The sequence below is a fragment of the Gopherus flavomarginatus genome, chromosome 4 (genome assembly GCF_025201925.1).
Source record: "Gopherus flavomarginatus isolate rGopFla2 chromosome 4, rGopFla2.mat.asm, whole genome shotgun sequence".
NCBI lineage: Eukaryota > Metazoa > Chordata > Testudines > Testudinidae > Gopherus > Gopherus flavomarginatus.
In genome coordinates, this window is record NC_066620.1 from 206,301,745 (window position 1) to 206,329,185 (window position 27,441).

General features: G+C 41.9%; 1 protein-coding gene across 5 annotated transcripts in view; it reads right to left on the reverse strand.

Annotated features, from left to right (window-relative positions):
* PKHD1 (PKHD1 ciliary IPT domain containing fibrocystin/polyductin) overlaps positions 1-27,441 on the reverse strand; it is a 382,755-nt gene that overhangs the window by 164,231 nt on the left and 191,083 nt on the right. For all 5 annotated transcript variants that reach the window (XM_050948683.1, XM_050948684.1, XM_050948682.1 and 2 more), the window contains 5 exons: positions 17,445-17,557; positions 16,034-16,139; positions 14,559-14,693; positions 11,255-11,390; positions 9,324-9,570 (listed from right to left, as the gene is read on the reverse strand). In XM_050948683.1, the coding sequence (XP_050804640.1) occupies positions 9,324-9,570; positions 11,255-11,390; positions 14,559-14,693; positions 16,034-16,139; positions 17,445-17,557 (737 nt within the window). The remainder of the gene's footprint in view (positions 1-9,323; positions 9,571-11,254; positions 11,391-14,558; positions 14,694-16,033; positions 16,140-17,444; positions 17,558-27,441) is intronic.

A 27,441-nucleotide genomic window follows, 5' to 3' on the forward strand; every position in this document is an offset into this window, starting at 1 on the left:
TGGGTATAATCTGTCAGTCATACCGTTTTGCACTGCTGCCCATCACTGTAGTAGGAGAGTGCCTTGCGTGTATCATCAGTAACAATGGCAAAGTCCCTAGTTGTCTTCATGGAGTCATTGGCCTTTCTCCCGTTTTGGCCTAAAATACTCAATTTGTGAGTTTTTTTATTTTTTTTCCTCTTTAGGTTTTATTCATCTACTCTTTGTTTTAGGTTGATTCGGGGTTGTTTTTTGTTTTGGTTGTTCGGAGATTTTTGGGTGGAAGGGGTGTGAGTGTCATTCCTGTGGTGGGAAGGCCTTTCCAAAAAGGAAGGTTTTGCAACGTTTCCTGAGGACAGACATACTCCATGTTCCCTGAATAGCCTCCAGAGGCCTGTTCCACAGCTGGATTGCCTCAACTGGGAATGATTTTTCCCCAACTCTCCAACGTTTTGTCCTACTCTTCATTCAGATATTATACAACCCCCATGCACCTTAACCCGGCATCAGCACCAAAAAAATCAAGCCAGGTTTTGGGAGGGTTGAAAAAGTCCTGCCACCTTATGCAAGAGTTAGTTCGTCCAAGTTAACCCTGACATTGATACCAGGTTCCCTTCAAAAGGATGCCCCTGTGCTTATTTTCATATCCTTGCCAAAATGGGACTACAACCGCTAATGGAATTTACCAGCCACAATTAGCATCATTTTCATTTGCCCTAAATAGCCAACAATTTCACTGTGCCCTAAATAGCCACCAATCTACCTCTCTTTAATGTTAATGAAGCAGAGGAGCACAGGCACAAGTATTTCTAATTCAAAGGAGCCAAGGGAGCCTGCATGGATCATTAACATGAGAGAGCTTCATTACCAAAAGAAAGAGCCTTTCCCTGAACTTCCCCTGGCTTTTTTTGAAAGAAACCAGGAGGCAGTGGTCTTAATGCAAAATTAACCCCTGCTTTAAACAGTCGGAAGCTTTTCCAAACTGTATCAGGAAAAAAAAATGGATGACTCATTGACAGTGCTGTATTTTTATATCGAAGTGGAGTAATTCAATTAAGGAGTAATTTGCTTTAGAAATATGGCATAGTTACGAGACAGAACTTTACAATCTGAATCACAATTTACCATTGCGGCTGTATAAACTGTTATGTAATTTAGCTCAAGTGTACTGTGTAGAGCTGTTGAATGTAGATGGCCCACAAAGGATTTGCTGAACCAATCAACAGCACCAAGGAGAACAAATATTAACTCTCCTGTTTATGTTTACCATTAGCTTTCTTATCCTAAGGCTCCATATCTCTGCGTATGGAGGCAGGCGCTGTGTTTCTCTCTAAATGCATTCTGTTTGGTACATTTGTGAAATAACCCATTATGATTATCCATCTCCTTAAAACAGGAAATCAAATAGCAGCTCCCTTCAAATGGGGCTGCAAACATTTGTGTCAATACTCTAATTTACTGCTGTACAAATGGAGGCTAAATGCACACAATGACTATAGTAAACTCTTATTGTTTAGGTCTTGGGCCCAGGAATATATATATATATATATATATATATATATATATATATATATATATATATATATATATATATATATATATATATATATATATATATATATATATATTAATTGCAGAGGTTTAAAACCTTTACATATTGTCACTAAATGTGTGTACCCAAGTCCAAAGACTGGGAATGTGATTCTTATCTCCCTTGGGTGATGTAACTCCTGTCTTCAGTTGACATTCTCCTGATTTACATTGGTATAAGTATGAGAAGAATCTGGCCTTTTGTGCCTGGTTTTCAGAGATGCTGAGGAGTCTTCACAGGAAATACAATTCTGAAAATCAGAGACAAGGTGTTTCAAGTTGGGTATCCAGAAACTGAGGCACTCACTCAAAATTTGGAAGCGTGCATTTTTGGACTGCCATAATTTACCTCACAGCCAAACTGCCATTGTCCAAGAACGTTACACTAAAAATCAATTCAATATTAGGATCGATCAATTATGGAAGAAATACAGTGTAGCAAGCCGGACACAGGAAGGAAATTCAAACAGGTAGTCTTGTTAATTGAACAGCCAGCGTCCAGCTGTTAAATGCTCACCAGCCAAACCACATCACATACCCCTGACAAGACCAATTTAAGCTAACAGAAGAGTGTGTGTAAGTGTAGGAAAGGCATCTGTAGGTGTGAATAAGTGTGTGTGTTTAGCGAAGATGTGTGTACAGAGGGCCACAGTGTAGTGAGTGGAAAAGTGTGACTTTGCATGTGTTTGATGCGGGAAGAGGTACACGCATAGGCACCAAAGTAAGTAAAGATCAAAGGAGAAGCAAAACTAGACTAATGATTTGAACTCTTCTCTTGAAGTCATGGAATTAGGGGGTACACGATTCCTTTTACACTGGCACATCAAGGACTGCTGTGTTTGTAGCAAGTGCATGCACTACAGGAGAGGATATTGGACCAGATTTAGGAATTAAGGTAATCAAAGAGTGAGCTAATCTTTTCCTCTCTGGCAAAATAAAGGAGAGAAGCAATAAAAGGCTCAGTTGCAAGGTTGGAGCTGGGCAAAAATCCCGGCTTTCAAAATTCCGCAGTGGAGGCAGATGAAACTGAGTGAATTGCAAAGTTACTCCTGGACAGTATAAAGTTTACTCAATGTTTTTATAATTCCTTGGGATGGAAGGTGCTGTGTAATGGAGATTATTCTAATGCTTTCGTCTTGTAAAAATCATGCATGAGGAGAAGAAACTTTTAAAATCACTTAATCACATTATGACAATTTTTTAATGAGAATTTATTTTAATATTAATAGGGACTCACATTTTCAAGATAATATGGTTAGCAGTGGCATTTTGAGCAACCGTATGTAGCCTGCAGTCACTCAGCACTACACCATGGCATAGCTGTTCTTCACAGCACTCAATAACTTTCTCGCATGTAGATTTATAAAGACTTTTATAAGCTTCAATTACATTTTTAAAAGATGTAAAGAGCCCTTCCAGGGCAGTTTAAGTGACACATTAGTTTAAATTTCAACTGGACTTGACAGAAACTGCTCTTTTTATAGAGATATGGATCAAGGTTGCAAAGTTGGCTCCAGATCCATAATTTCCCTCAAAGTTCTTGGGATTTTAGATTCAGATAGAACAGGTAGAAATTCTACCATCTACTATTTATAATAAAAAATTAATGATTTTTTTTTAAATAGAAATGTTTTTGCAAAAATGTCCTTTTGGGGGGAGGAGGGTATTTTTCAATTGGGTATTGATCAAAAAACTGAAAAGCAACAAATCAAAGATTTGGGGGGGTTTCAGAGGCCAAAACTGGATTTTCTTTAAAATATTGTCAAACTCCCTACATATTCTGAAAAAAAAAAAAGCCACTTTTCCCCCAATTTTTTCATGGCAGTGTGTGTGTATGTGTGCGTGTGTGGGGGATTAATTCTTTACTAGTTCTATATTTAGGGCTTAAGTTTGGCCCACAGTAGGAATAGCAGGCAGCTGTGAATTTGAGATCCTGATCTCAACCTCCCAAAAGTGACTCCATGGGACGGATTCATTTATATATGCAACCAAAAAGGGTCATTGTCAAGGCATGCTGAATTCATCTCTCTCTTCCCTCCTTAATATCTCCTGCCAAGTAACAGAATGACTAGCAAACATGGTGCATTTGGGTTAATATCAACAAGACATGAAAGCAAAAAACACAGAATCAATATTCAGACAAATAGGACCAAATTCTGATCTCTTTACATGAGGGTAAATCTGAAGCAACTCCATGTCAGTCACTGCATTTATTGCTGTGCAACCAAGCATCTGTTCCATTCTCTTTAAACAAAAATACACAGTACTTCCAACACTATGGAATCAGAGTGAGATTCTGATGGCCAGACTCTAGAGTGTTTTGCTAATAGCCCTAGAAAACTTCTGGCTGCATAAGAAAAGGAGGATAGTCTTGTGGCTACAGCACTACACTAAGGGCTTGTCTACATCAGAAAGTTGCAGCGCTGGTGAGGGAGTTACAGCGCTGCAACTTAGGAGGTGTACACATCTGCAGGGCACCACCAGCGCTGCAACTCCCTGTTTGCAGCGCTGGCCGTACTCCCGTTTTGTCTCGGGTGTAGAGGATCCAGCGCTGGTGATCCAGCGCTGGTAATCAAATATAGACACTTACCAGCGCTTTTCTTGACCTCCGTGGAATAAGCAGGTATCCCAGCATACCTGAGGAAGCCTCTGGTAATCAAGCTGGTCTCCTTTCCCGGTTTGCTCTCGCGTTCCCCGAACCCCGAGCAAGCAGGTCTCCTTCCCTGAGGTTTGCTGGGTGGTTCCGGGAACGCGAGAGCAAACCGGGAAAGGAGACCAGCTTCGCCGCGGTTTGCTCTCGCGTTTCCCGGAACCACCCTGCAAACCGCAGGGAAGGAGACCTGCTTGTTCGGGGAACGCGAGAGCAAACCGCGGCGAAGCTGGTCTCCTTTCCTGGGTTTGCTCTCGCGTTCCCCGAACCCCGAGCAAGCAGGTCTCCTTCCCTGAGGTTTGCTGGGTGGTTCGGGGAACGCGAGAGCAAACCGGGAAAGGAGACCAGCTTCGCCGCGGTTTGCTCTCGCGTTCCCCGAACCCCGAGCAAGCAGGTCTCCTTCCCTGAGGTTTGCTGGGTGGTTCCGGGAACGCGAGAGCAAACCGGGAAAGGAGACCAGCTTCGCCGCGGTTTGCTCTCGCGTTTCCCGGAACCACCCTGCAAACCGCAGGGAAGGAGACCTGCTTGTTCGGGGAACGCGAGAGCAAACCGCGGCGAAGCTGGTCTCCTTTCCCGGGTTTGCTCTCGCGTTCCCCGAACCACCCAGCAAACCGCAGGGAAGGAGACCTGCTTGTTCGGGGGTTCGGGGAACGAGAGAGCAAACCGGGAAAGGAGACCAGCTTCGCCGCGGTTTGCTCTCGCGTTCCCCGAACCTCCCTTGAAGCCACCCAACAGCGCTGCAGTGTGGCCACATCTAACACCACTTGCAGCGCTGGTTGCTGTAAGTGTGGCCACTCTGCAGCGCTGGCCCTATACAGCTGTACTAATACAGCTGTAACAACCAGCGCTGCAAAATTTTAGATGTAGACATGGCCTAAAAGACTCTGGTGATCTGGGTTTGATTCTTAACATTTGCCATCAGGGTCTTTCCCCCCTTTCAGATACAATCCATTCCAACAGCATTAACAGATAAGATAAAAACCTGGCCTCCTGCATTGCATGGCTCTGAGGAAGTACAAGTGGTACTGTGATCATAGATAGGAAATTCTACCAGCTAGAAGGTCATCTGCATCATGCCTGGAGATGCCATGCAGAATTATTCCCTACAGTATATTTTTTGTGCTTTGCTCAGTCCAGTTTTAGATTATTCAAATGATAGTACTTTCTTCTACCATTCTCCGGGGAGATGGTCCAAGACCAATAGACTTTATTGTGAGGAAATTCTCCCTGCTTCCCAATTTTCCTTTCTTAACTTCTTCCCATTTTTCCTAGTTACACTCTCTTAAACCGTCCCCTCTTTCTCCTTTACAACCTTCAGTACCTCTGGATGCAATCCATCTTCCTCCAAGACATTCTCTGGTCATGCTGTAAATATTTACTTTAATCTTACAATCCCTGTAGCCCCTTATTTACTTCCCTCCACATTTCCCTGATGAGTCCATTTGTAGAGCACTGTCCCTGTGAATGGAGCCTCTCTGACCTTGTCATAAACAGATAGCTAAGGGTTAATGTCTCTTACACCTGGAAAGAAGTAACCTGAAACACCTGACCAGAGGACCAATCAGGAAACGGGACTTTTTTGGATCTGGGTGGAGGGAAGTTTGTGTGTGAGTCCTTTGTTCTTGGTCTTCTGCCTGTCTCTCTCTCGGCTATGGGAGGATTTCTGTTTCCTGCTTTCTAATCTTCTGTTTCCAAGTTGTGAGTACAGAGATCATAATACAATAGGGGTTATTGTTTTTTTTCTTTTGTATTTACATGGTATAGTTGCTGGAATGTGTTAAACTGTATTTTTTTGAATAAGGCTGTTTATTCATATTTCTTTTAAGCAATTGACCCTGTATTTGTCACTTTAATACAGAGAGACCATTTTTATGTATTTTTCTTTCTTCTTATAAAGCTTTCTTTTTAAGACCTGTTGGAGTTTTTCTTTAGTGGGGAACTCCAGGGAATTGAGTCTGTGCTCACCAGGGAATTGGTGGGAGGAAGAAGTCAGGGGGAAATCTGTGTGTGTTAGATTTACTAGCCTGACTTTGCATTCCCTCTGGGTGAGGGGGGAAGAGAGATTAGCTCTCAGTACTTCTGTTTTCCAAGGCTGGAAATGGGGAGGGTGGAATCCCTCTGTTTAGATTCACGGAGCTTGCTTCTGTGCATCTCTCCAGGAACACCTGGAGGGGGGAAGGGAAAAGGTTTATTTCCCTTTGTTGTGAGACTCAAGGGATTTGGGTCTTGGGGTCCCCAGGGAAGGTTTGGGGGGACCAGAATGCCCCAAAACACTCTAATTTTTTGGGTGGTGGCAGCTTTACCAGGTCCAAGCTGGTAACTAAGCTTGGAGGTTTTCATGCTAACCCCCATATTTTGGACGCTAAGGTCCAAATCTGGGACTAGGTTATGATAGACCTATACTCTATTTGAATGTACATTATGTGGGCTGATGTTCCGTGCTGCAAGCGGATGTTCTTTCAACTTAACATGATGGTGATTTGGCTGGTAGTGCACACTCAGGAGAGTGAGATCTGGAAATAGCATAGAGAAGATGCTCTTGATCTCCATGGAGGAGGGTTACTCAGTTCAGAAAACATTCCACTGGAGGACAGGCTAGCAGCTGGCCTTGGGAAGTAGTGCTGCCAAGTATCTTTGGCATCAGCTGACTCCCTGCTCTTGGAAAGAATGGAAAGAAGAGGGAGGTTAGCCTGAAAGGAAAGGAAAGAGCCAAAGGCCCTTGCTGCAACTTGCCTAAAACTATTAAGCCATCCACCTGCAATGAAGGGCATTGCTGAATGCCAGATTCAAACTTTCCCCAAGTTCATAAATGCTGGATCTAAAGTTCTAATTAGTTGTTAGTTCTGCTCACCCCACAAGACCCACTGGCACTGTGAACTGGAAGGAACAAGAGGGATCTGAATATTTGTTAGAGAAGTGCACTGCCACTTTTTATGTATTATCATCATTTATATTCTGGGGGTGCCCAGAGGCCCCAATCAAGACTGGGGCATCACTGAGCTAGGGGCTGTATGTACATAGAATAAGTAAAAGTCTCTGCCTCCCAAGAGCTTGCAATCTAAACAGACAAGACAATCTTAACAGACAACACAAGTTACTTCTCCCAAAGAGTGGGAAGGGAAGTAACTTGCCCAAGGCCCAGAGCTACCCAGAGGAGGGGCAAGTGGGGCAATTTGCCCCAGGCCCCGCGAGCCACTCCGGGTTTTCAGCGGCACTTCTGTGGCGGACCCTTCACTCACTCCGGGTCTTTGGTTGTGGGTCCTTCAGCGCAGCACAAGACATGGAGCAAGTGAAGGACCCGCCACTGAAGTGCTGCCGAAACCTTGGAGCACAGCCCGGTGAGTACAAGCGCTGCAAGTGGAGGAAAAAAAAAAAGCCACGATTGGCGGCACTTAGGCTGCTCTACCGCCACTGCTTCATTCTTCGGCAGCAATTCGGCGGTGGAACCTTCCCTCCAAGAGGAACCCGCTGCTGAATTGCCGATGAAGACCTGGCCCTGCCCCAGGCTCCCTGAATCCTCTGGGCGGCCCTGCCATGGCCATATGGCAGAGCCAGGAATAAGACACAGGTCTCCTTACTCCTGGGTAGTGCGTGATCCACTAAACCACACAACTCCATAATCCCGCTGATTACAGACTTTTGGTTTAGTGAAAGTGAGTAGAAATAGTATTTGCATGGAAAGTTTCTATGTAGGTGAAGGCTACAGAAAATGTCCCCCAGTTCTGCAATTATACAGCAACTTTTTTTTTTCTATTTGGAAATGGTTTTCCTTCTTCTAATAATACGAAGACTCTGAATTATTTACATCCATCTGACAGCGCTCTTCAGCACTGCTGCCAGTGTGCAACAAACTTGAAACAGCAAAAATGGAAAATGGTACAGATTTGTACACTAAACAGAAAATGAAATGATGGGGAGCTTGGGGAGGGGGAATCAAAAAGCTGGAGTGGGTTTTTTTTTCCATGTGTTAAAACACTTTTCTTAAGAGAGAGCAATTCTAATGTATCCTCCCTCTACGAGCAGTAGTGGTAACATTTGGCTACGCAACATTTCTCCTTTAGCTGCCAGCAACTCAAATGCAGTAACCAGTCCAGCTCACATAGGCAGTAGTAGCAACAAGGGGTGAAGCGGAATAGCACATTGGAGCTATATGTCCATTAAAGCTGAAGTGAGAAATTTGCCTCTACCTGAGCTTTGTATGAAGAGTCTGACACACAGGAGATCTGGTAGGAAACTGAACTTTAGAATCATAGAAGATTAGGGTTGGAAGAGACCTCAGGAGGTCGTCCAGTCCAATACCCTGCTCAAAGCAGGACCAACCCCAGCTAAATCATCCCAGCCATGAAATGTTGGTTCCAATATTAATAGTATTAGATGAAGCTGAAAGTTCATTAAATTAACATGGAAAATGAATGAACTGAAGTGAGTTTGCCAGAGATAAGTGTAACCAGCCATTACCTTCAGAACAATCCACACTTGGGGAAAAAATTGTAAGAACATTCTCCTTGTTTTGAATCTAATGTAATTCAAACTTTTTTCTTTAATTCTCCATTACCTGTGATGCCCTCTTACTTGTCTAAAAATATCTGGTAGGGACTAGAAATCTGGGTTCAACTCCCAATTCTGCCATAAACTCTGTGACCTTGGCCAAGTCATTTAGTCCAAAGGTGTCCGCTAGTTTTGGTTAACTCAGTTTCAGGTACATCTTGAGATACACAGAGGACTGATTTTTATTTACACTAAGGCACGTTTACACCACTTTGACAGTGCGAAGGGTTGTACAATTGGCATAAATTACAACTACATCTACTTTAAGGCTCCTTTGCACTGACAGAGTTATTTGAAGGGACTGGAGAATAAACAAGAATCAGGTTTTTAAGGTCCAACCTTCCCCTTGGACAAGCTCAGATTTTACAGATATAGAAACCAAGATAATAAGGGTAAGTGATTTTCCTAGGACCACAGAGAGAGGCCGTTGTAGAGCTGGGATTAATCTTAGCCTTCCTTAGCTCCACAACTGTGCCCAGACCTGATACCTCTTCCCAATATGGAACATAAAAGCCCAGGCCAGACCTGATCTTGCAAAGATGTAATTGCTACTTACAAACCAATAGACATACGGTGAAAAATCACGTCCCTTCCACAAACACTCCCCCTAGCAGCATGACTGAAGTTAGCACTGGCCACGCAGGAAGCTCCAAGTGTGTCCAGAGAAGCAAGAAGATGACTTCCTTCCTGTTCTGTGAGGGAGCCATCCAGATCTTCAAGGATGGCCGAATGGGGAAACGGGAATGACGCCTGGTTGGGTGAATTCAGGAATGCCAACCGTTCAGCTTTCACTGTAAATCCGCCTGGGGAAACAAGCAACCATTCAGAAATGCAAGGTCACACCTTTGTCTGACTGGGTGCAGGGGCACTACCTACCTTTCTTCTTCCCCTCGGTGAACAATGGGTTAATCTCAACTCAGCTTCCTGTCAGAGAAATGGCTGCTTGGGACAGAAAGGGGAACCTGCAGACCTCCACACCCTGGGTCTGTTGTGTGGTTGGCCACATACGTCACATGTTATTGGTTCTACTTACTGACTAGATAATGAAATATTTTAAACAGAAGAGTCACAACCAGATGGGAAGCATGGTCATCGGAATGGCCTTACTGCATAGACCCAAAAGCCACCTAGTCCAGTATCCCACCTCTGACAGGTCTTTTGGTTCGAGCACTGGCTTCAGATGCAGCAGTAACAGTAGGTTGGCCGCAAACTAAAATAATCAAATAGGCTCATAACTCCCCCTGCACCTGGCCCAGGGCCCAAAGCAAACCAAATATAGCACTTTTGTTCACTAGTCACTGTTTGTTAATATAGGACCTTCCTATTGCACAGCTGAAGTCACTTTGGGGGCAGATTTTGCCTTCCTGGTGCCATTTGATCTCTGCTACTGAAGTATTTTTCACCATTTTTGCAGGAAAGTGTATGTTTTTAATATAGTTTATAATTACACATACACACACATTTAACAGGTAATTGCAGTTGGAACTTTCTTCAAAGAGCCTTTGGGTAGCTCTTGAAAACTCAGATGAATTCTTTGTTTCCATACATTATCTCAGGAAAAGTCACTTAAGATTTAGGGTGGCCTGAGGTACAACCTCATTGGAATTCTATGAAGATGTGTTGTAGTGATTACAGAATATACCACTATGTTGAAGTATTACCCCCTGAAAAAGGAATATTAACAAATGAATGTGTTAATCCCTACCTCTGCGTCCCAATGGGGCTTCTGAATACTTGTCCCAAACTCAGAGAAACTGGAAAATTAAATCATGGTTGGGGGAAAAAAAAACCACCTTCATCTCAAATCTATGCAGCATTCATGGCTGTCAGTTTAACAGCCTGGCTCTTCCAGGTAAAGATCCATGTGCAGCATCTACACCCATAGCCCCAGACATGAGCGAGAAAATTGCAGTAAGGGGCTAGCAAAGCAGAAAAAAGATTGTAAGGAGACTCCCATGTTTCAGCACACCAGTGATATCAGAACACTGAGGACTACTTTCAAAAACACCCTAATGAACACCTATCTGTCCAAGGGGTGGAGTTACAAATTAATGCTCCCACTTAAAATTATGGCCCAGAGCTGACCCAGCTTAGCAGACGTGTTGATTTGCAGGACAACTACATAAAGTTTTCCTATGACCCTCCTTCCCACAGCATTTGAGCACCTCAATATTTTTAATGGGTTTATCCTCACAACACCACTTCAACACGGTGGGGAGGAGGGGAAACTGAGGTACAAAGAGACTAGGTAACTTGTCTAAAGTCATACAGGAAGTCTGTGGAAAGGCAAGGAATTAAACCCAGGTCTCCCAAGTCACAAGGTAGTGCCCTAGTCAGTGGATCATCCTTCCTCCAGGATACAGCTAGCAAACTCTAGAGATGCCTCTTGGTGAGGAAATAAAATCACAAAGGTAACACCAAACTCTACAGAATTCAAGGATTTTTCAGACTCTGCTATGTCAGAGTGTCAGTGTAAATGTAACTTACCCTGGCCTTGGTAACAGCCAGAACAGGTGCTGATTGCAGTGCAAGTGCTAATATCAAAGTTCATGAAAGATGTATTGGAAACCAACAGTTCATGCCTTTGGGGAGTTTTCAGCCCTGATGACATACAGCTACTGTCCTGCAAGATGAAAGTAAAGAGCACAGCTGAACACATCAGCATTTGAGTTTCCCGAGTGAAACAAGCTCAGGGTTCAGATCCTCAGCTGCTGCAAATTGACATAGCTCCTTTGAAGTCCACAAAGCTGGGACCAATTTACACCATCTGAGGATCTGTTCCAGGCTGTACAAAACATTCACAACAAAACTTGAGAGCACGCAGACAGCAAATAAATATGGAGAAAGAAGAAGAGATGAGGGTGAAAAAAACAAACAAAAAAAAAAAAACATAGGCAAAGAGGCAAAAAACACAACCAGAAAGAGAAAATGGACAGGAACAAGATGACAGTAGCCCTTCCACGACATAGCACCAGAAGACATGGGGGTGGCTGGTCCCATCTGCTAATCCATGTGCTGCTGCTGGGAGCAATCGTATGCACAGAGACGGTGAGGAGAGTGGAAAAGGAGCTGGCATGACCCCATTGATGTTCGTCTGGGGCCCACTCACTACCTTGGAAAGACCCTCAACAGAAGAAAGCAAAACCAAAACCCTTCACAAATATTGTATCAAGGAACTTTAAACACATGAATCAAAAATGCAATTTAAAGGTACTCTATCAGCAACAGGATTTTTTTAATTAGCTGGTTTAATACCATTAAAGATGGCATTGTCTCTTTAAGAGATAGGTGCTCTGCCATTCCCCTGGAGCCCTCCCCAAGGAAGGAAGTTGGAGATTCTCTAGGTGAAGAACTTGGTTCCAAGTCAGTACAGAGCTAATGCCTCACCATGGGGTTACACAGACCAGACAGATTTTGCTCTTAGAAAGTTTTTTTCCTACCTACTTTTTTGATTTATTCATGTCCATCCCATCAACCCTAATTATATCCCTTTGCTTCACATTGCACAAGCTGTTTCCTTTCTTAATGTTTTCACCCTTCAAATATTTTTAGAAGACTGTTTCACTCTTTTCTCCTCCCCAAATGTGCATCACCTGCCTTGGACAATCTGTCTTTATCAGAAGTTAACGCTTTCTTTTACACGCAATGCAGATGCATCTGGTTTATTCACTGAAAGAAGTAAAGGCCCTGATCCAAAGCCCACTGAAGTAAACAGGAGCCTTTTTATTGATGTCCGTCAGCTTTTGCCCCGGCCTAGATACTACAGCACAAAAGGACTGAGGACCTGTCAGGGTTCCCTCCCCACTCTGAACTTTTAGCTGTGTATGTTTATGACAGGACTCAATTTCAATTTTCCTAACATTTCAGAAAACAACAATCTGCTTGCAAGGCATCTTTTAAAAAACAAAACAGCTGGCAGAGCAGAATAGCCAATGTTCCTGTTCAATTCATGTCACAAAGTTTTAATTGATGTTAAAGAGACATCATTATTAAAGGGAGAATTACATAAATTAAGATGTAAATTATGACAAGGCGACTCTTATCATGAGATAATTAAAGATAATCACACCCTTGGGGGGCAGTGAGGAACAACGCACAGCTGAGCGCTTCAACATCTCTTAACAAGTAAAGCACTGGAGTTCTCCCCTGGATCCCGTAACAACACAAAAAAAGAGAGCCATCCCTTCAAGTCTAAGAGCAATTCACTGTGCAGCTAGAACACTGGAAGATTAGTTGTTTGGGGCCGTAGCTTTATTTGAGCTCTGTACTCCTTATGGATCAATCCATTACATTAAAGTACTGTCCTCCCCAGGCTTATAAATTAACCTTTTAAAAAAATATATCCATCAGCCAATCAGATTGGCAATGTACCCCAAGCAATTCAGTAAGCTGCGCTAGAAACCAGAGCAGAAAGATATGAAAAAGAAAGCTGTGGGCAGCTGTTGCTAAGATTCTATTATTAATTAAACGGTTTGCATTCCAGTATCACCCAGAAGACTCAGTCAGGACGGGAACCTTATTGTGCAAGATGCTGCACAAGCACATAGTGAAGATTCAATTTACCATCATGAATTCAACTTACTGTCATAAATAATAACAGTTAGCACTTGATCGTATTTCTCATGTTCAAAGAAGACGTAATTCTCAGAATTGGAGTTGAAAAGCTGAAATTTTCCACAGAAAAAAATTCAGAAGAGTGTTGATTTGACACCATCGAAACATTTGATTTGAAGGTTTTACAGAGTGAGAAATCGACAGAAAGGTTAAAAATATTTCCCAAAAGATTGGAATTGTGTACCCGACTCCCAGACTTGTGCTCAGGCCACTAGACTAAATTTTTCAGTGACACCTGGTTATACGCTGGCTGGGCATTTTTGTAAAAAGTTAAAACTAATGATGGTTAGAGCTGGTCAAAATATTATCAACAGAAGAATTTTCCATCAACAACTACTTTTAGTTCAAATCTAAATGTTTCATGGGAATATGTCAATTTTTAACAAAAAAAAAATGGAAAAAATCAAAATATTTCACTTCAGCGGTGTCAAAATCTGTCATTTTTGATACTGTTAAATGTTTCTTTTCAAAAGTGTCATTTCAATTTCTTCTATTTAGTCTGTTACACTCTGTTATAATATTAATTTCAATATAATATTTAATATTATATCAAATGGAATGTTTCGACGGTCTCAAATCAACTCTCTTCTGAATTTTTTTTCTGTGGAGAATTTCAGCTTTTCACTCCAAATTGGACTTTAAAAAAAACTGGACTTGCCCACAGAATGGAAATTCTGTCTCTGGCTCAGTTTTACCTTTTGTGCCTGGACAGAGCGTTGTACTTGGAGATACAGTATAACCTGTAGAACCTGGCATGTGAAAAGCGACATTATATCCAGTGTTTATAAACTTATTATACTTCCCTCTACTACCCTCCTAAAATAGAGGCAGCTAATATTATGAAGCCACTGACTTGGAAGGGTAATGTTGCTGGCACACTTCCCTCTCATTCAATACCGAATCAGTGCTCTTGCATGATGTTACAGGCATTGTGCTGCTGGAGTGCTGTTTTTCAGGTGGAATGGAAGAAACGTAGGCCCTTAGTATTCAAGATATGGAGGTTTCTCAAAGCTCAGAGCTTAAGTGAAGCTGGCACTGAGAAAATAGCTAAATCTCTTCTGGAGAAGTTGGCTTTTGTATCTCCTTCTATTGGGTCTGATACTAGTCTGTAAGGAGGACCTTTTTAAAATAGCTTGGGCTGAAAAAGCAGAAGGAAAACAGCTATTGGAGTTCTTACCTTTTGACCAAAGTGTCCAAGTAATAAACTATTAGCAACAGTGGTGTTTCCAAGGCTTTCTACGATGTCTATTCCAAAATCTTTGCAAGCATAGATCTGGAAATTTCGGAGTTCCAGGTTGCGGCTGCTAAAAATCTATTTAAAATAATAATAAATTCAGAAAAGTTCTGTGGTTCACTATTAGCCTTTCACCATTGTGTAGAAGAAGAGGGAGACTGTCAAAAGCATAAATAGAAGTCGAGCATCTAATTTTTCTTTGAAAATCTCACCCTTAATTCTTTACTCCTGATTGCGAAGATTCAGAAAAATAGCTTTGAACTCTTACAAGTTATTTCCATGTTGATACAAAAACTGCACTGGAAAAAATGAGACTAAATAGTCAGCAATATCCAGGGTTTAAAATGCTGTAAATACTGTTTTTGTAATTATTGGAGAGAGCAATAGCTAAAGACGACAAAGGAAAAAAAGGATGTATTATAAAGTGGCATTCCTTGAACATAATCAAGGTATTGTTTACAACCACGTGATTATGGGAAGATAGCTGTTGGTGGGTAACACATTCAGGAAACACAGAATAAATCTCATTATTATGGTATGATGGGGCATTAAGGTACAAAGAATAATAAATTGGTTGGTTTGGCAGTCTGGCTATCAGAGTCAGCATGACAGATAAAAGGTGACCAAAACTGGAAAACACTGGTCAACTTTATGTTGTTTCATACAAATAAGCTTTTCCAGAACCAGCAAATTCCATTACAGGATGTTGAAAAATTCAACAGTGTACAAAGAAGAGCCACAGAAAGGATTTGAGACTAGAAACATGTCTTACAAAGACTTTAAGAACTCAATCCGTTTAGTTTATGAAAGAGAAAATTAAGAGATGACTTGATCACAGCTTGCAAGTACCTACATGGGAAGAAGGTATTAGATACTATAGGGCTCTTTAGTCTAGAAGACAAAGGCATACCTAGATTCAATGGCTGGCAAATGAAGCTAGACAAATTCAGACTAGACATAAATGCACATTTTTTCACAAAGAGGGTAATTAACCATTGAAAGAATTAACCAAAGCATGGTGGTGGATTCTCCATCATTTAGAATCTTTAAAATGAGTTTGACTGTCCTTCCAAAAAGTCTGATCTAGTTCCACCCCAAGATATTGGGGAAGATGCAGGAATTACTGGGTTAAATCTGGCCTACTCTGGAAGTCAGTCTAGATCAGTGGTTTTCAACCTATGGTCCACAGACCCCTAGGGGTCCGCAGACTATGTCTAAGATTTCCAAGGGAGTCCACTCCTCCACTCGGAATTTTTAGGGGTCCACAAATGAAAAAAGGTTGAAAACCACTGAACTGGATGATCACAGTGATCCCTGCTGCGGTACCAAATGACCAAAGTGGGTACAGAGGAGCTGCACCTTTTAGAATTATACTGAAGTGTCCTGAACTACCAAAATACAATTAAAACAAATTATACCTGAGCCCCGCCTTGATTTCTCCAGGCTGTGAAGCTCTGGAACAGAACTGGGCCCAGGCCATCTTCACATTTGGGCTGGTATTTTGGATACACCAGGAGACCATACCTGTTTAAGAAGAAAAACGAAGGAAGAGAATGCTCAACTTTCTTTCTGTATATTTATGTATGTGTAGGTTTTTCTGTGATACTTATGGTATCTTAATGCCTAAGCCTGCACCAGTTCTCTGCATAGGCACATTTATTCAGAAATAAAGAGGTTTTGTACTCAAATATATATAACAATCCTTGTCCAGAAGTAGTTCTCTAAAACCCATGCCATTTTTCTTGCAAGTGCCTTCAGAATTCGCCACAAGAGAGATATTGCTCAGGCTGAAATAAGATAGCTATGAACTCTTACCATCCTTCCATCAAACTTTGGCCAACTTTGCTGCCTCTGAACTAATTGGATCCAAACAGAGAGTCCCTTCCAATTTGGAATCCAACAATATAAGGGTAAGTTTTGATTCCAACAGTGCCAAAGTTTGGGTGTTTCTGCATGTGACAATTTTGGTTTGACCAGTTGGAAGGTTTCTATTTAGATCATGATTCAAACTTCCTGAAAATCCAGGGGTGTTTGTACAGTGAGTTTTAGGTTAGGCTTCTGATTATAGTTTCTTTAAGACAATTAAGGGAAAACTCTTTAAAGGCCTTCTAGAACCCCCAATGTTTGGTACTACAGAAATAATAATTATATTGCAATATCATATATGTAGATAGCATATCTACCGGTAATGCCCTATGGGATCTCTTCACTCCAATTCAGCAAAGAATTTAATCACATGCTTAGTTTTAAGCATGTGAATAATCCCAGTTCTATTCAATAAAGCACTTAATCACATGCTTAAATATAAGCATGTCCTTAAAGTTAAGCACATAAGCACCTGTTTAAGTGTTTTGCTGAATAAGGATGGGATTACTCACAGGCTTGAAGTTAAGCAGGTGATTAAGTACGTTGCTAATTCAAGACCTTAAATCTACAGGGATCACTTCATCTGCTACTGAAATGCAGCAAGTCTAGGGTGAAATGCATCATCTGTTAACACTACACATGAAGACTACGCAATAGTTTAGGATGACTAGAAGTGAAAAAGGATGTATCTAATTGAAACTTGAAATTTAAACTATTTACAGATAATCCATGAGAAATAAAACAAACTGAATCATTATCAGATGACTTCATTCTGCTGTGGAGAAATGCTATTATAGATGAGAGAAGATTTTAAATTTTAAACGAAAACAAAGCTCTGAAGCTATATTTAAAGGGACAGAGCCTAATTATCTATTGCAATTATAGTCCATGTTATGGGGAAAAAATCCTTAAGCAGTTCATGCTATAGAAAAAAATCTTTAACCAAAGGGAATCCCCAAATACCTTGTGCAGGAATGAGCTGTGTTCTTACTGAAGGTGAGAAGAGGAGTTTGTGATGGCCCCTCAGGCGAGAGATGAAAGAAATAGCCGTAACCAGCAGCACACACTGTATTCGCCTGCAGACAAGCATGCATTACAGTTAGAAAAGATTCCTGGCAATTAAAATCTTTGTTTTTAAATTCATTTTGGGCCAAGCCCTCTACTCCTACACCCTTAACTCACATAGTTCTTCTAAGTGCTATAGAAGAGCTAAGTATTTATTTATTATTATTAATTTATTATTATTGAAGTCAGTGCAAATTCTGCCAAGTATGGACTACAGCATCCTCACTCCTGCTTTCTTTCTCACCCAGGGCCACCCTCAAGCCATGCAATAGTATTTGGCAGACAAGCCGGCATATCACATAGCACCACTTGATTTCCATTCTGATCTGTAATTTCTACAACAGGTATGCAAAACTCCAGGTTGGCTAAAATTTCTTGTTCATTGAACATTATTTTGTACATAAGTGGGCTGTTTAAATCTTGTTCTACCAATTTCTCTCTCTCAATATGCAAAAAAACAAACAAACAAACTAGAACTAATGCAATGCTAGAGTTGAGAAATTGAACAGAACATGCAGAGTGAAAGTTTAACGGACGAGTGATATATCAATGGTTGGAAGCTGAATCTAAACACATTCAAACTAGACATAAAGGGCAGTTTTTTAAAAATAGAGGAGTAGCTGTGTTAGTGGGGATCTGTAAAAAACGACGAGTCCTTTGGCATCTTATAGACTAACAGATGTATTGGAGCATAAGCTTTTGTGAGTGAATACCCACTTCATCAGATGAGGGATATTAACTGTTGGAGGAAGTGAGTTAAAGACATGGTGGATTCTCCACCACACAAAGTCTTTAAATCAACACTGGGTATCTTTCTAAAAGATATGCTACAGCTCAAAACAGAAAATCTGGGCTTGATGTAGAAATTGTTGGCTGAGGTTCTTTGGTCTGTGTTATGTAGGAAGTCAGACTAGATATCATAACGGTCCCTTCTGACCTTAAAGTTATGAGTTTGTGAATTAAGTGAGCAGGGAGTAGATTATGCAGGGATATAAGCAATGAGATAAGGAACTTTTCAACACCAGCAGTGAAATCCTGTCCCAGTGAAGTCAATGGGAGTTTTGCAATTGACTTCAAAGGGGATAGGAGTTTACCCCAATCAGAATTCAAATCTGCCCTGTGTTGGCAGTGGCCAAAATTAGTTGTCATTAGATGGTGTCAATCGTTGTGGTGTTTTTATGTGGACATTTTTCCACTAGGACCTCCAACTCTCTTTGCAAAAGTCACTGGTGAGCTTTTAAATGGTAATGAGTAATGACCCTAATCAAAGCCACACCAGTGACCCAGAGGTGAAAGGCTCCTTATTCCATTGCCAGTCTCCTGACCCTGTTAGTTCCCTGCAGTAGTGATCTCTGACATCTTTCAAAAAACAAAAGGATATCAATGTCCAAAGCATTGCCTCATCTCCCATCTTGCAGAGCTGCAACAATTTAGAACATGCTACCCAATACAGATCCCTTTCCCTTAAAAAAATGCTTCTGCAGTCAAATTACAGTATTCCAGGATCTTTTACTTGCAGTTGCAATTGTGCATTCCATAGAAAATTCACAAGGGAAAACTGTACATTTATTCAGACAGCCAGTGGCTTGAAGGCAGCGGTTTTAAGCAGGAAGGGAATTTTGTGTGGAAATCAAATTTTTGTAAAGTCAGTGTATTACAAACATCCATGCAATCAAAATTTCAGAGAGAAATTAATTGCCTGTGTAGGCAAGATACCTGAAGGTGTGAATCTGAAGTCATTGGAATAAAACCCAGTCAACGTTTTAAGTGCCTTTTAACTGATAACATAACTGTTTCATGAATACCTTAGGATGAACAGTGATGGTCCTTTAAAGCTTTGCTTCCTCTCCTCCCCACCAATAAAATACAACACTGAAGGCATTTCCAGCACTATTACCCAATGTCAAAGCCCATCAGAATGCAACAAGTTGTCCCAGTGGGTCTATTCAGTGAGCACTCACATTGCAGTAGGTTTCAGAAAGCTTCATGGTAGGGAAGCCATGGTGGGCAATGCTCAGATGTAGAGGATGTGTCCTCTCCCCAATGTCTGATAATCTGAGAGTTGGCTAGTTCAGATGATATTGGTAAGGAGTTAGGGAACTTTTCATCAACAACAGAGAACTCAAATTACTACCAGGACAGCTGTTTGGTGACCTAGGTGCAATTGTTGATCTCCATACATTTTCTGGTGGACTGGAGCCCGCAAACACAAAAAGATAGCTCTAAGCATTAATTAGTATCCCTGTACTAAGGAGCAGCAAGAGGCTAAGGACTGAATAAGCATGGAGAATAAGTTGCTTTCTCATGCCAAATGCACCCTCTCCATGTTGGAGATGATGCGCACTGAAGAGGTGTCTGTTCTGAGGATAAAGAGAGATCATCAGTCTCCAGGATTGTCAATGCACTAAAACCACAGAGAAGTACAGGCCCAGTTCTCCTTATCTAGATGTAATATAGAAGTAGGTATACTGAAGACATTGGAATTACCTTGGGGTAAATGAGGAATTCTTTAATAGCTGGCTCTGTATGAATCCTTACTCACTCAAAGAGGTGTTGTCTGAATGCGCATGAGGAGAAACATCATTGGCTGAAGAAACTGACTTACAGAAGATCAAAACAGATAAAGTGCAGCTTGGATAAGGAGTGACTAAAGGTCTGGGAAACGGACATGGATATAAGAGTCTACCACATTTGAAAGGTGTAGATGCCCTTGTGGAGGAGAAGAAATTTTGCATGGCTTCTAAGGGAGTAATAGGAAAAGTTAGGCTAAGCATCAAGAGTTACTCCTTGACGGTGAGTGGCAATAGACTGAACAGTGTCCCAAGGGAGAGTGATTGAAGCTGCACTTGGGATATTTAAAATATTTATTATTTATTTATCTGTACTGCAGTAGCAGCCAAAGGCTCCAGTTGGGATCATGGACCTGTTGTGACAGATGCTGTGCATGTGCATAGCAAGGGAGACCGTGCTCCAAAGAGTTCACAATCTAAATAGATAATAAAGCAAATGAAGGGAGGGGGCCAAGGACAGAACACAAGCTAAGGGCTTGGCTACACTGGAGAGTTGCAGCACTGGTGGTGGGTTTACAGCGCTGCAACTTATTCACCGTCCATACTTGCAAGGCACATACAGCGCTGCATCTCCCTGGCTGCAGCGCTGGCTGTACTCCTGTTCTGCCTGGGGTATAAAGATGGCAGCACTGGTGATGCAGCGCTGCTCCGCAAGTGTGGCCACCAAAAACACTGTAATTGGCCTCTGAGGTATTCGGAGGTATCCCAGAATGCCAGTTCAGCCACTCTGCTGTTTTGTTGTGAACTCCGGGCTCCCGGAGCTGCTTATCTAAAAAACAAACACAGCTCGTTTGCTCGAGCAGAGGCAGGCAGGGGGTTTCCTTTGGAATGTTCACAGTTTGCTTGAGGAGAGAAGCAACATGGCAGGGGGGAGGGGGGAGTCCGTTTTGGAGCAGCTGCTTATCTGATCTGAAGGCTATTTGCATTTAGTGAATAAAAGAGGGGTGGGGGAAGGGGTCGAAACTTTTAAAATGATTGAAGGTTGGTGCTGTGTATCTTCCAGTCCTTAAAACGTGCAAGGCAGGGAGCTGACTGAGGCCATGGCTACACTGGCACTTTACAGCACTGCAACTTTCGCGGTGAAAAAACACCCCCCTGAGCGCTGCAAGATACAGCGCTGTAAAGCCTCAGTGTAATCAGTGCCGCAGCGCTGGGAGCGCGGCTCCCAGCGCTGCAAGCTACACCCGTAGAGGATGTGGTTTACGTGCAGCGCTGGGAGAGCTCTCTCCCAGCACTGGCGCTCCGACTACACTCACACTTCAGAAAGCTGCTCCCGCAGCCCTGCCATGGCAGCGCTTTGAAATTTCAAGTGTAGCCATAGCCACAGTGTCAGCTCCAAAAATCCACTCTCTCTGTCTCCCCCACCTCCCTGTCACGCTCCACCCCACCCACCTCTTTTGAAAAGCACGTTGCAGCCACTTGAACGCTGGGATAGCTGCTTATAATGCACCACTCCCAAAAGCGCTGCAAATGCTGCAAATGTGGCCACACTGCAGCACTAGTAGCTGTCAGTGTGGCCACACTGCAGTGCTTTCCCTACACAGCAGTACGAAGACAGCTGTATCTCCCAGCGCTGTACAGCTGTAAGTGTAGCCATACCCTAAGCAGTTAAGGTGAGGACAGGCATATATGGGTCTTGCTAGTTCCCTTTTTAATTACCAGAGGTATCCACTTAGAACTAAAATCTTTGTTTTCAAAGCTTCATCCTCATTGAAATCTTAATCCTCGTTTGTAACATCACAACCATTTCCAGTCACAGACAACAGGATTAGGACTTCAAATGAGGCGAGGGGTGCAGGAATTTATGAATTGCTGTAACAGGACCTGGTCCAGATTCTTTTCTCAGCTTCACCGGGGTAACTGAAACGATGTGACTACACTGGTTGTGGCAAATCTGGAGTAACTGAGATTAGACCATGTTCAAGAATAATAAAAGTGGGATGGGAAAAACCAGAAAATGCATGATGTGGGGAAGCAGAATTGTTTGTAGACAAAATTTTGACTTTTTAAGTCCTTCAGGAGGCAACAGCAGTTAGTTTGCTTGTAAAGAAATTCCCTTCACAACTGTGCCCCTTTGGCAGCACAAAGTGGTATTGTGTGTCCAGGAGTGTGAGGGGGCACTGTTGCAGATGCTATCCCTGTGCTAAGCCAGCTCTGCTTGCCAGTGTAAGGGGAATGGGCAGTGACACTCCCAGTCCTGGTGCTTAGGTTTTCCCCAGGATTGTCTCTGGCTCCTGTAGAGGGGTGTAAAGGGGTTGGAAATTCTCATCCCTAACACACACAGGCACAGGGCCACGTACACTCTTGCCCTGAGACAGAAGAGGAAGATCACCATCATGTCCACTTGGCATTTCCTTTCATGGACATGGCTCCATGCCTGCCCTGTCTGAAGCAATGATGATTATAGCATGACTGTAAGAAAAGTAATTTCACAACTGAAATGGCTGGACAGCATACAGGACACTGCAGGTGGGTCAACTGCAAAGGTGAGCCACTGGAAGCACACACTGCTGAGGAAGTTGCATATACTGTAACAAAATGTTTGCTCACTGGCTGTGGATCACCGTACAGCTGGGATAAAAAGAGACCCTATCCTACAGCAGCAGGCTTATAGGAAGGCACATCCTTCTAGGATGCCTGAATAAATGGGACCACATCTCTGCTTTGTGCAATCTATGCTCTTCTCCATGTGAAAACATAATTTTTATTATGGATAATGACGGTGTTTAGAAACCCCAAGCTAAATCAGGGCACCACCCTTTTAGGCACTGTATTCGGTGAGTGTATATTACACATCCCTCTCTGTGCCAATCCACACAAGATGTGAATCTGTCACAGCCCCCACCTATAGAACCGTGGTCCCTTTAGCTCAAGCACTTCACTCTCTTAGCTCAGGAGGCCTACAGTGTGTCAGCCAAAATGGCAGCCATTACACATTCTTATAGACTGTGAGGTCTTCACAGCAGGCATGAGTTAAACAGATAGAGAGTGAGAAATACCTAGCCAGAGGTCACAGTAGAAGGTAGTGAATACAGTGCCTAAGTTTCATTTTCAAAAATGACTTAGGCTCCTAAGTCAATTAGGCATTGCAAGGCTGAGCAGAGTAATGCCTACATAACTTTAAATATCTGGCAATGAAAATAGAAAACCCAACAATAATGGAGGATTTCATCCCCACATTGACTGGGTACATGTCACCTCGTGACCAGATTCAGAGATAAAATTTCTAGACACCATTAATGACTGGTCCTTGGAGCAGCTAGTCCTGGAACCCACAAGGGGAGAGGCAATTCCTGATGTATTCCTAAGAGAAGCATATATGATCTGGTCCAAGAGGTGAATATAGCTGAACAGCTTAGTAATAGTGACCATAATGTAATTAATTTTAACATGCTTTGGGGGCGGGGGAATACTGAAGAAACCTACCACAGTAACATTTAACTTCATCAAGGGGGATTACACAAAAATGATGAAGCTAATTAAACAGAAATTAAAAGAAACAGTCACAAAATTGAAATGCCTGCAAACTGCATGGAAACTATATTGAGGAAAATAGAAAGGAACATAATGAATGTCAAGCGACTTATGAGAAGAGGATGAGGCAACTGGACTTATTTAGTCTGCAGAGAGAAGAGTGAGGGGGGATTTGATAGCAGCCTTCAACTACCTGAAGGGGGGTTCCAAAGAGGATGGAGCAAGGCTGTTTTCAATGGTGGTAGATGACAGAACAAGAAGCAATGGTCTCAAGTTGCAGTGGGGGAAGTCTAGGTTGGCTATTATGAAAAACTATTTCACTAGAAGAGCGGTGAAGCACTTGAATGGGTTACCTAGGGAGGTGGCAGAATCTCCATCCTTAGCGGTTTTTAAGGCCCGGCTTGACAAAGCCCTGGCTGGGATGATTTATTTGGTGTTGGTCCTGTTTTGAGCAGGGGGTTGGACTAGATGACCTCCTGAGGTCTCCTCCAACCCTAATTTTCTATGATTCTATTAAGTGTAAAAGTAAAATTAGGCAGGCCAAAAAATAATTTGAAGAGCAACTAGTAAAAGACGAAAAAACCAACAGCAACGACATCAAAAAATTAAGTACATCAGAAGCAGGAAGCCTACCAAACAATCAGTAGGTCCACTGGATGACCAAAATGTTAAAGGAAGACAAGGCCATTGCAGAGAAGCTAAATTAATTCTGTGCTTTGGTCTTCACTCCAGAGGATGAGAGGGAGTTTCCCACAACTGGGCCACTATTTTTAGGTACATATTGGAGGAACTGTCTCATACTGAGGTGTCCATACAGGAGGTTTTCGAACAAACTGATAAATTAAACAGTAATTAATCACCAGAACCAGATGATACCCACCCAAAAGATATAAAGGAACTCATATATGAAACTGCAGAACTACTAAATGTGGTATATAAACTACCACTTAAATCAGCCTCTGTATCAGATGATTTGAGGACAGCTAGTGTAATGCTGATTTTTAAAAGGCTCCAGAGGCAATCCTGGCAATTGCAGGCTGGTAAGCCTAACTTCAGAACCAGGCAAATTTGTTGAAACTATAGTAGAGAACAAATTATCAGGCACACAGATGAACAATATATGTTGGGGAAGAGTTGGCTTTTGTAAAGAAAAATCATGATTCACCAATCTATGAGAATTCTTTGAGGAGGCCACCAAGCATGTGGACAAGACTGATCCAGTTGACACGGTGTAATTAAACTTTCAGAAAACTTTTGACAAGGTCCCACACAAGGAGCAAAAAAGCTCTTAAGCAATGTGAGCAAACATGGGATAAAAGGGAAGATATTCTCATGGATCAGTAACTGGTTAAAAGATAGGAAACAAAGGATAGGAAGAAATGGTCAGTTTTCACAGTGGAAAGAGGTTAATAGCAGGGTCTGCCAAGGATCTGCACTGGGACCTGTACTGTTCAACATATTCATAAGCAATCTGGATAAAAGGGTAAACTGTGAGGGAGCATTTTTACAGATGAAGCTAAATTACTTAAGATAATTAAGTCCAAACCTGACTGTGAAGAGTAACAAAGGCATCTCATTAATCTGGGTGATGTGGCAATAAAATGGCAGATGAAATTCAGTGTAGGTAAGTACAAAGTAATGCACACTGGAAAAATATAATCCCAACTATACATACAAAATGATGGGGACTAAATTAACTGTCACCACTCAATAAAAAGATCTTGGAGTCATTGTGGATAGTTCTCTGAAAACATATATGCTCAATGTGCAAAGGCAGTCAAAAAGCTAACAACCTGTTAGGAACCACTAGGAAAGGGATAGACAGTAAAACAGAAAATATCATAAATGCCACTATCTAAATCCATGGCACACCCACCTTGAATACTGCGTGCAGTTCTGGTCACCCCATCTCAAAAAATATATATTAGAATTGGAAAAGATAATGGCAACAAAAATGATTAGGGGTATGAATAGCTTCCATAAGAGGAGAGGTTAAAAACTCGAGGACTATTCAGCTTAGGACAGAGATGACTAAGAGGTGCTATGATAGAGGCCTATAAAATCATGACTGGTGAGAAGGAAGTGAATAAGGAAGTGTTATTTACTCCTTCTCATAACAAAAGAACTAGGAGTCACCTAAAGAAATTAATAGACAGCAGGTTTAAAACAATCATAACAAAATAGTTTCTCACACAACCTGTGGAACTTTTGTCAGGGGTTGTTGTGAAGACCAAGATTATAACAGAGTTCAGAAAAGAATTAGATTAATTCATGGAGGAGAGGTCCATCAATGGCTATTAGCCAAAATGGTCAGAGATGCAACTCCATGCTCTGGGTGTCCCTAAATCTCTAACTGACCAAAGCTGGAATTGGAATAAGAAGGGATGGATCACTCAATTGCCCTATTCTGCGTATTCCCTCTGAAGCATCTGTCACTGGTCACTGTTGGAAGACTAGATGCTGGGCTAGGAGGACCACTGATCAGACCCAGTATGGTCATTCTTATGTTTTTATGAACCCTCATGCCTAAACTGATTAACTTCATGAGCACAGAAAGTGGCTAAAATCCTTCCTTCATGCCCTACAGTTCAGCACTTCTACTTTTTGTATTAGGGTAGAGTCTAAAGGCCTCAAGCAAGATTAGGCACCGTACAGGCACATCATAGGATACTGTGCCTAACCCCAAAAGCCTACAAATATATTGTGGTCTTTCCTACAGTGACCGTGTCTTTCCTTTTTTCTGTCAAGCACTTCTGGGTACTGTATGATAATAAATACCCCTACTAATAATGTAGATAAAGGGAGGTAGAATCCTGGTTTTCTTTTAGCTCTCAGTATCCTGCTGTTGCAATGACTTATATATCCATCCCTTTAGATGGCAGATCACAATGGAGATTGCAACGAGCATCTGCTATTCCCCCCACACTGGCTTGCAGAGGACAGGGCCCAGTAGTTTTTTGAAAAGGAGTTTAACCCCAGTGTCTGGTTACATGTCCATGGCCTCAACTTCGAAATAGATCTCTGTATTTCGATTATTGCACATGAGCTAAACAAATTCATTGAAAACTGACTGAGTTACCTTTACAAGTACATTGACAGATAAATGTAGCAAGGCCTTTAACAGCTGAACCATTGGTACTGAGTCAGACAGCTCTAGGCTATGCCAATGTACAACTCTGTAGATCTCTCTATGTTTAGAGGCCTGAGAGTCATGCTACTCCGCCTACTTTTTTTTTTTTTTTAACATAATAGATGCCTCCACTATGTTCTCTAAAATGGCTTGTAAAGTTGGGTATATGCCCTGCAGGGAATTAAATCGAAGTTCTCTCTTTATTCTCAGGCAAACTCGTCATGAGAGTAACACAGGAAACCTGTTGGCAGTCTCTCACTTTCAAAGTTAGGTACAACTCTTTGAGGAGCATAGAGAGAAGGGGAAATCATGTCCTCATATGTAGTTCCTCATTGGTTTCAGTTTCTATGGATTGGCAGTTCCAGAATTTTTCTTGAGTTTTGGGAACAAATCCAGGTGGAATTCACTTGAAACTCAGGAATTGTATTTGGTTTGCCATCCAGATCATGAAAAACTGGGAGTTTTTTAAAGTGTGATGGAAACAATAAAACTGGACCAGAATTGATCAGATCTGAGCCTAGGTATTTTGGCAAAATTTTGTGCACCTTCTGATGAACTCAAGATGACTTTGGACTTTGTAACGAAACATAAAAAGCTTGGAAGTTACATAGGGACTGGAGTTTAGTTGCAAACATTTCACACCATATGTATGTGAGAGAAAGACACTGTGTAGGTGTGAGTGTGTGTGTGAGAGAGAGTGTGTGTGTTTATTTATATCTAT